Here is a 10471-nt window from a genome sequence, read left to right on the forward strand (position 1 = left end):
CACGAAATGATCATAAATAGAATTGGATAAATCAAACATCGAAGATAGAGTAATTGACTAATTGCCCCGACCCTGTCAGCCAAAACAAGATCACTCCATAAATGTGAAACAGAGCAAATAAACCATGTTTTAAATTCATGAAAGTAAACTTCAATAAAAGTAGATATTCGTTCAATATCCTAATTTCAATCATTTTATTGTCGTAAGACACTTGACATCAATTATATATCCATCTAGAATCCCATCTTTCAAACAAAGTGGTATAGTAAAACATCATTCCGCAGTTCAAAGCAAATTTACATTTACAATTGAATATGTGCAAATTCATAGCCCAAAAATGATTCTTGATCAGCGATCAATCAATTCACGAGTTTTCAAAACTCACATGAACCCATTACATCTCCTGGTAATGTACATGCCGGAAAGGGATCGACATTCCATGAATCGCAATTTTACTGTTATGGACCAAATCGAATCGTCTCACTTTCACGTAATTAATCCTCAACGGCGCCAATGGGCTCCCGCTCCCGGTATTGGTTACCACCAGATTCCGACCGCTCTCCATGGTCGGCAACGCCGTGCCCTTGGGCAGCGCAAACAAGTCCGCCGCCGTCAAGACCCTGTTGGGCACGACGTGAAACTTCAGCTTCGATACATAGGAGTGGCCTTCGCCGCCGCTGAAGATCGAATCATCGTCAATGGCGAAAAGGGTGAGCGAATCGAGGGCTGAAAGATCAGGGTACGCGACGAGCATTCCCAGAGCAACTATACTGTAGCCGCCCACCCGCAGCGTCGTCACGGATTCTTTCAGCATTTGGCGCATCGTGAAGAACGCCGCCGAGGGCGGCGGCTGCTGGGGGAAGGATAGAGAAGTCATCCTTTCGATGCTGCAAGAAATTGGGGATAAGTGGGAGATGAAGCCTTGGATGCCGTGTACGATGAGAAGGCCATTGTTGAAGAGGTCCGGCTTCGTGATTTCGACGCCGTTGATGAAGATTTTCGCGGAGGAGGAGGTGACGGTGAGGCAGCGGTTGGGGGCGAAAGTGCCGATCTTGGTGGCGAACGCTAATCGGCGCAGGAAATGGAAGGAGTAGAGGCCGGGGAGAGAATGCTCTTGGAGGATGAGAGGGATGGAGCAAGAGGGGCAGGTGAGGAGGGAGGAGTGTGTAGGGGCGAATACGGTGGTTGGGGTGGCGGAGGAGAAGTTGGCGTCGGCGGTTGCGGCGGCGAGCTCTTCGTAGCCGAGAGTGCAGAGGACGGTGGCGAGGAGGGATTTTGGGTATAATGCTCCGGGGGAAGGGTGGAGCGGTGGGGTCACTACTGCGGCGGCGAGAGATATCGATATTAGGAGGAGGAGGGCTGGCGAATAGGCAGCGGCCATGGCTGAAAATGGTGATTCTTGGGCTTCTTGATTTCACAAGCGAGAAAGGAAATTGTATAAATGGGGCGGTTCGCAACTGTTTTCGTTTTTCAAAATTTTGTGATGACTAGTTAGCGTTGTCTATTTATTTTATTCCATTATTGTTCCATTATTTATAATTTTTGTTTAGGGATAATTCTCAATTTGGTCCCTCATTTTAGATTTTATTTTTGATTTGGTCCTCCGTTCTTACATCGATCCAATTTAGTCCCTTAATTTTCGTCGTTTTTTCGCAATTGATCCATCCATTTAATTAAACGTCAAAACTAACGGAATGACCTGCTAAGCCCATTCTAGCATTACTTTTGACTTCTTCAACCGGCCTTCATCAATTTATATTTTTCCTAAATGCTATAAATAAAAATATTTTATAAAAATTCAACACATACCATATTAATATTATTTTTTAAAATTTAAACACATAATAAAAAGTCTTGTTTATATGTAATTAAAATGTGAAAGTTTAATTGTAAAAATTTAAAATATACTTAGTAAAAATAAATAAATATTTGTTAACAAAAAAACAAAATTTTACAAAATAAATATTAATGATGACAATATTTTTTAAATATACACTTTTTTCAAACATAAAATATTTTTCGAATGAACTCATATAGGTTTGTTAATATAATTGAAAGATCTTCATAAATCCAAACAAATTAAAATAAGTCAACAATTGATATAACAACTATGTAATTAAAAAATAAAATTTATAATAAATAATATAAAAAATAATAAAAAGATATTTTTATTTATGTTAACCAATATTTTTATAAATATAACCGATCAAAAAAAATTCATTTAATGACTTTACTTTTTTATTTTCGTCTCCTTAAACAAAAGCTTAAAATAAATAATAAACATTTACCCAATAAAAATCTTAAGTCATGCAAAAATAATAATATTATCTAAGTAAAAATCCATAAATCATGTATGGCGAAATAATAATAATAAAAATATTTCTCTCAACCACTGAAAACTGAAAATATGAAGCGTGTTTTAAAATCCTAAAATAAAATAATTCTAAGCATGCTAAATTCTCATGGCGACGGTCACGGGGTCCACTGCCGGCTCGCTTATACGTCCTCACCACCAGTAGGAGTTACAAAAAGATCATCATGCTCACCTGCATCATATAAGCGTTGTGAGCCTAGAGGCTCAACATGTCTAAATCTTTATAACAAGAGTTAAAATAATGCATCACATAATCATAATAATATATATACGTACATGAACATGTATGCATGATAAAAATATCTTGAATCACTGATTAACATAAACATACTGAACATGCTGAACTTAATCATAACTGAGCTTACTGAACATAGTTGAGCATATCATTTTCAAAACTCTCTATGGTTATATCCGTAAGTGTGACTAAATCTGTGCCGACTGATCGGTCTCTTAAACCAACGTACGTGGCGGTGACAAGTCACCTCATGCCGGCAGTAAACTACCTCCTGAATTGTGCTGGTGGTAAACCACATCTAAACTGTGCTGTCACACCACTTCAATTTCCATCATAAAATATTTTATTGCTCAACTCTTAATCATGATCATATATAACTGAATATTTCATGTATGCATGCACTGAAAAGATGTCCGTAATATATATTTAATTAATTTTCATAATAAAAATACTTATACTTCAAAATAACTTTCATGCATAAAATAAATTAAATATATATTCCGGACTTAGTAAATTTTTATGGGTTGGTCCAGAATGCTGATCACTCAATCTAAGCCCATTAAATCTTAATATGGTTCATTAACTAAATAAAAGCCCAATTGCTAATTAATCTTTAAATAAAAGCCTTTAATCATAAATGAGCCTAAATAAAAATATTTAAGCCCATTAACTTAAACTAAGCCCAAAAATTATATTTTAGCCCAAATAAATATTACTTAAACTTAACTGGGCCTAAATAAAAATATTTAAGCCCATTAACTTAATTAAGCTCAATAAATTCTTAGACTGACCCAAAAATCCACGGACTGACCCAAAAATTCCCATGGGCTTCCTAGCCCATAAAAATCATTGGGATAATTTAAATAAATTATTTAAGGCCCCAAATAAATTATTTGGAAGCCCAAATAATTTTCTAAACATTTAATTTGGCCCAAAAACCACTTAAACTAATAAATACCTTACAAATGAAATACCCGAGCCCGACTCACCTAACATGGACCCGGACCCAACTAACATAACCCATGACCCCTCTGACCCGACCCGGACCACCCAGCCTGAGCTCAGCCCGAAATAAAACCCAGAAGTTCAAAACTTAACCCAAACAGATTTCTGGTCACGACCAACTCCATGCAGTTGTACTAATTCCTTTCGTTCTCTCTGATCAGACACTATTTGACCATGAAACTGCTTCTAGCACTTAGCCAACATCAAGACGTTTCCATAAAACTAAAAATCAGCCCAAACCATGCACTATAGGTGGAGAACAATTACAAACAACAGACATGATCTGTGCTCTCGCGCGCAGGTGAGCAGTGTTTCCAAATACGATCGTTCTCCCTACTCCGGCCATATTTTTCCCTGAAACTACTTCTCAATCCTAGAAGACATCTATAGGTTTCGATCAAGCCAAAAATCAGCCCAATCCGTGACCTGAGCAGTTCACACTAGGGGTAAGCAAAATATCGGTCAAACCGAGAAAACCGACCGAACCGAAAAAATCAAAAATTTGGTTCGGTTTGTTTGGTTGCTCGGTTATTTTTTTAAAAAAATTGGTTATATCGGTTTATTCGGTTCGGTTCCGGTTTTTTTGAAAAAAAATCGGTTAAACCGATATTTTATTTATATATTTAAAAAAAACATATTTAGGCTTTTATTCGTGTTGGGCTTTTTCCTTTTGATATTATATATGTATATCCTATTTTACTTAAGCCCAACCCAACTAGAAAATATCTGCAATTCTGCATCGATTTGTTGTGCGACGCCTTAATTCTCAACATTAGAATACTTCTTCAGTCTTCGCTCCACAAGTTCACATCATCTACCGAGCTCTGAGCGGCAAGATTTCATGCAAGATTCGAAGTAAAAACAAATCTGAAGAAAGGCACACAACATTGGTAGGTTTTAAACCCTTGAATTTCTCCCATCGAACCTCTATACCAGTTTGTATCTTGTATTATTGTATTTGCAGTAGACAGGTTCTGATACATTAATAGCTATTTTATTTTGGTTTCGTTTTTTTGTAAAAATTCCTTGCAAAAGGTTTTTTTTTACATAAAATCGGTTATTTCGGTTGAAAACCGAAAAAAACCGATTTGTAATCGGTTCGGTTTAGTCGGTTTAGTTAAAAAATCGGTCGGTTCGGTTTGTATAAAAAATCGATCGGTCGTTCGGTTTTTATAATTTCGGTTCGGTCGGTTCGGTTTTAACCGATTGCACAACCCTAGTTCACACGAAGCTCTGCACCAGACCCCCTTTTCCTCCTTGCGTGCAGACATGAGCAGCAGCCAAACTTTCGATCGTGCAGCTTGCTCCAACAACCATTGACCGTGAAAACACTTATGAGACTTATCTAACATCCTAGAGGTTCAAACCCAACAAACCACGCACTAAATCGTGGCCTAAGGAAGGAGAACAAACCTCACTTTCTCGGAACCCTAAACCTGCGTGAGTTGCTACTCAGAAGAAGAGAGCTTCATTTCCAGCCTATCTTAGCCTCAAACCCCAACCTAGCTTGACCCTAGGGACACCCATACATGTCTCCAGCCATGGACCAGCAGCCATGTTCAACCCATGCAAGAAAAATGTGAGGATGAGATGCAAACAAGTCATATTCATGAGTTTTTCATCCATAAAATAAAGATCTCGCATGAAAATCATATTATCAATGCAAAACGTGATGAATTCAGAATATGTAGCTTATATGATGGCCAAAAAAAAAATTCAAACATGCCTTGTACTTTATTTATAAAGAATATCGCGTATACGGGGTTCGGGACGACGGAACGACAAAGAACTCCAAAAAATTTTGAAGCTACGGCTATGGAGATCTTCTATGCTGCTGGAACCGAGGGGGAGGGATGAAAAAGGAGGTCGAGGCGGCTGGGAAGGAGATAGCGTAGGTTTTGGGGTAATTAGGATAGGTTTTGGGTAATTAGTAATAATTAATTTACAATTTATTTAGGATAGATATAATACTTAAAAATATAAAAATTAAAATCCTAAATACATACTAATCTGTTAGAAAAATAATAAATCTCGAAATATTATTTTAAGGGATTTTTAAGAATGAATAAAAGTCATTAAAATGGCTTAATTTGGCTAAAAATGGGTTTTCTAAAATACACATATAAAAGACCATAAATTTTGGGAATTAAAACCTTAAAATAATATTTTATGGCTACTAAAAATCTCATAAAATAATTTGGATGAAAAATCAATATCTCGTCCGTCCACGGTCCCGTATACGCGATCAAAATAATAAATTTCTTAAAAATATAAACTTTCCATAATCATGAGTCAAATGCTAAAATAATTTAAATCATGCATATACATCACATAATACACATAAATATCATTTAACCCATATTTCTAAATTTTAAATAATTAAATTTTCCTAATTATACATGCGAATTTACGTAATCAAATTTTCGGGCGTTACAAAATTAGTTATAAATAAAATAATGTGAAGATTCCGATAATATTTCTTTTAATGTAAAGTTTATAGTTGATTCTTTGGAGATGAGTAATATATTTAGTGTAGAAATTATACTATACTGAAATTAATGTTAGGGAAAATGGTCATTTTGATCCTATAACTTAGACCACATTTGGTTTCGGTCCTATAAGTAGTAAAAGTTTGGTAATAGCCCAATAACTTTTATTTCTTGGCTATTTTAGTCCTATTTCCACTGGAGAGTCTAATTTCACCGGAAATCGCTGACAAGGCATCGGAATACGATGACATGTCATTTACATTTGGTGATATTTGAATTTTTGGCAAACGTTTGCCACATCATTTAATTACACATAATTAAATTTAAAAAAATAAAAAAGAAAGACAAATCAGTAAATAAAAATGGGTCTCTCTCATTTCCCTCCAAATAAATAAGTATGAGAAGAAGCCGCATTGCACAAGAAACCTCTACACACAGAAGCAATGTATGGAAGTCACATGTGTTATTAGGGTGCACTTCGAATTCTGAAAATTAGTGCGTCAACAGCAAAAACAGTAGCAACAAAGATAAACAAAGTCGAGGCGAGAGAAACTCTCTATCCGCAAGACGAAATTGCCCGTTAACAGTGCTCAACGTTGGCGGCAATCGTCTCTAAGATACAACGACTATACAATAGAGATATAGCAGCACAACAAATATCTCGATCTTCGTCGAACTAAAATATGTATCAACTTTTTCTTTTGTGAGAGAGAAGGAAGATTTTGCAGAAATCTGATGTATACAAGTTATCAGATGTTTTGTATTACTTTTCTGTGTTATAACTACCGTATATATAGACTTATACACGAAACAACACGTTATAAGGCGTAAAGATGCAACCCATGACAGAAAAAGCCCAGAAACAGTCGTGACATTTCAGTCTGTAGAAGGCGCGCACGGTCGGTTATTTTTTACCGATCGAGCACCCCTCTTCTGACAGACATTCTTTCTCGCTCAAATCATGGTGCGCTCGGTCGGTTAAATTTAGCGGACCAAGCACCCAACTTTTATGAAACATTCTGTCTCGGCAGAGGAGGGCTGTGCTCGGTCGATTGTTTTTAACCGATCGATCGCACTCACAAAAATAATAACATATTATTCTTGAACCAAATTTTTTATCCAAAAAGAATAATTTATCATAAGACCTTTCCACATCACAAAGTAGGGAAATATATATATATATATATATATATATATATATATATATATATAAACTATGTAAACATGCAACGCAAGCAAAAGATCAATAGTTATAGTTAAATATGAGATATATTAAAATAAAAAATAAATTGTATAATTGTTAACAATTATCGCAATTATTAAAGGTATGTCACGGCCTTGTCAAATAAATAGTATAGGCCCAATTGTAGTTTGGACCAATGCCACTTGATGAGGCCTACTTTTCATCACCGGTCGCATTCATTTGCAAACCTCTCGTAATCAAAGGGCTCGGGCTATGATACATCGTACATCGGGTGTGCTTTGGTTCCGAGCTCAATAAATGACCAAGATTCCAATCGGTGAAGCATAGTGCCTCTCGTAACAAGGGGTGACCAGAGGTTGAGAAGTGACATCTTGTGAGTGGGAAGGAAAAGTGGTCGAATAGAGATCAATCATAAACCCTAGCCATCATATTATTTAATACATTTTTCGTGAGCCAAATGTCACGGCCAGGGGCGATCCAAGATATTGTTCAAGAGGGGCAAAATTTATATAATATAAAATAAAATATGTATTATATTATATCAACTTAAAACAAGTAGAAAAATTAAAACATATATTATCATCAATTCAAATGTGATTTAGTATTGTTCTTTATGATATTTCATATTCTGATAATAAATAATAATTCATCAATCATTGCATAATTTACTGAATATATCTTTTTCAATATATACCATCAAAAAGTCATTTAATGATCATTGATTTATCATTATGTTGCAAAGTTGATTTTTCACAATTTTCATAACTGAAAATGTTTTCTTTACTATGATAGTGCAATCGAAAAAAATCAAAGTCAATGTTTAAAGCTTTTAACCAATGAATACGCTAAATTTCATCCAGATTCCGTTTTTTTTATGTATGCAGTGTTGAAGATAAGAATTGAATATAATTTATTTTATTAATTAAACAATAAGAGTATACTAATTTCATATTTTTTAAAAATATTTTGAGGTTATGCCCACTCTGGACAAGGTTCCACCATCGGTCATGGCAGAGCCCATCGGTGATATTGTTCATTTCTCCCATTATGACAACATAACTTCAAAACACGATGAGTTGGCACACATGCTCACTTAAATTCCAACTTCTGTCTCGTGATTTGATGATGAAAGGATCCATTTGGGGTGTCGTAAACTGCTTTCTCGATACTACTTGTTGGGGATCATTTTGGTGATTTTTCTCGACTGTTTCTACTGTAGCAGTTTATCCTTGAAATTATTAAGTTGAGTTCAGTTGAGGTTTACTACTATCTCAAAACTCATGAACTCAAAAACTCAGTTCTCGACTGATTTTTGTTACAACGAGATTTGCAGCACCTCAATTGATAAATACAAATGCGATGCTTTGTATTGCAACTCAACACTTAAACACAATGTGATTCAACTGATATGATGCTTTGATATGCTTGTATTCTTTGGCTTTTTGATATATTGTGTTAAAGTAAAGCTTGAAGTTCATCGACTAAATGTATGTGGATAAGCTGAAAGTGTTCAGTTTATCTTTGATAGCTTGAATATATGTGCGAGCTCTTTTCTAAGGAGCATGATGCTTTTTCAAGCGCCCTCCACATGTATTTATATTTGGCGGACAACAACTCTTTCAAATTCAAATTGAAACCTTTAGCTTGTCTTTTCCTCGTACATTCTCTGACATGATCGTACATTATTGTGCTCTGGTTTTTGCAGCATCAACTGTGTACAGAAAAATCTATCTGCAAGAGTTAGATTGATTCAGTCTTGATCACGCAGTTTCTTGAATAGTTCAGTCTGGGTAATTTGGTTTGGCTTTGTTGAGGCAGTTTTTCTCTCTGAATAGTTTGGCCTTGAGAGAGACTGTTCAATTTAGCTCTCTAAACTGAATGCAGTTGACCACGTGAGCTCAATTGGTTGACTCAACTACTTGACTACTTCAATTTGGCTCCGATCAAAGTCAACTCAATTAGGCCCATTCCAGTCTGGCTGTGAAGCTTGTCCACTATGAGTCTTTTACTTACTTGACTTCAATTTCGCTTCTGACCAAAAGCAGTTGGTCTCTGAATCAAAATCATGTATGTTCCAACAATTTTTCTTTTTTGTCTAGATTGTTATATCGTCACCAAAATTAAAAATGTTCCAACAGACTACGTGAGATATATCTCACCATTCCTAACATACGTGAAGCCACACTGATACCAAATGTCAGGCCTCGAAAAAATATGGTTGAAATCCAAAACAATAAATGTTATATTTAATTAACTCCACTCCAGTTTCAGTTACAAGCCATTAATGTTTACTTAAGTTGGTTAATAGTTTATTATGGCCGTTTTTTATTTTCTATTTCACAATGCACCAATGTTAGATGCTTTTGGTCCCGATGTTAATTCATCTTTTTATATTTTTACTTTATTTTTGTTGAGTTTGGGGGAGAGATTGCTACAAATACAATTATATCTCGAATTTGAGATCTCGTTTCATACTCGGGACTTTAGTGTCAAATAAATTACGTATCATCGGCGTTAATTCATCTTTTAACAGTGTGTTTGGACGTCTAAAAAATAGAATTTGGAATTGGATTTGGATTTTAAAATTCATGAAATTGTAATTCCATTTTGTGTTTGGCAAAAAGTTAAAATATATTTTGGAATTTGATAGTATAAATTTTGGATAAATAATATTTTATAAAAAATTATAAAAAAACTTAAAATTTATTAGTAAAGTATATGAATTTATTATTAAAAAGAATTTTATTGCTTTATAAACTCAAATCCCGTGAAATCCCGTGAAATCCGACCAATTTTGTCAAGATTTCACTTAACTAATTGAAATCCTATGAAATCCCATCAAATACCAATTTTATCCAAAATTCAAACCACATATTCTTGAAGTTGGATATCAAATTACTAAACTACCTTTATTTTTCCCTAATCTCCCTATCCCCTTCTATCTTTAACTTATTTATCAAATTTAACTTATTTATCAAATTTAATCAGTTATAAATTCTTTAAATTATTCGTAAAATATTTTAGTCATAAAAAACTTAAAAATTTATGTGTTTAATAAAATAAGAAAATTAATATTTTCATCTCATTCATATAAACTATGATCATTTCACTCACAAAATAGATGCATTCTTCACTTGTGTATAATCATGGCTCCAAACAGGAAA

General features: G+C 34.7%; 1 protein-coding gene across 1 annotated transcript; it reads right to left on the minus strand.

Moving 5' to 3' along the window:
* Nucleotides 1–273: 273 nt before the first annotated feature.
* LOC140877263 (fasciclin-like arabinogalactan protein 21) lies at nt 274–1381 on the minus strand. Its single transcript, XM_073280805.1, has one exon. It carries the CDS (start codon nt 1379–1381, stop codon nt 395–397), a length of 987 nt encoding a protein of 328 aa, XP_073136906.1. The 3' UTR covers nt 274–394.
* Between the last annotated feature and the right edge of the window lie 9090 nt (nt 1382–10471).

This window comes from Henckelia pumila, chromosome 2, assembly GCF_033568475.1.
Source record: "Henckelia pumila isolate YLH828 chromosome 2, ASM3356847v2, whole genome shotgun sequence".
NCBI classification, from domain to species: Eukaryota; Viridiplantae; Streptophyta; class Magnoliopsida; order Lamiales; family Gesneriaceae; genus Henckelia; species Henckelia pumila.

Bases quoted from the DNA above. Each gene is read 5' to 3' on its own strand.
- LOC140877263 (XM_073280805.1), bottom strand. From the start codon at position 1,381: ATGGCCGCTGCCTATTCGCCAGCCCTCCTCCTCCTAATATCGATATCT.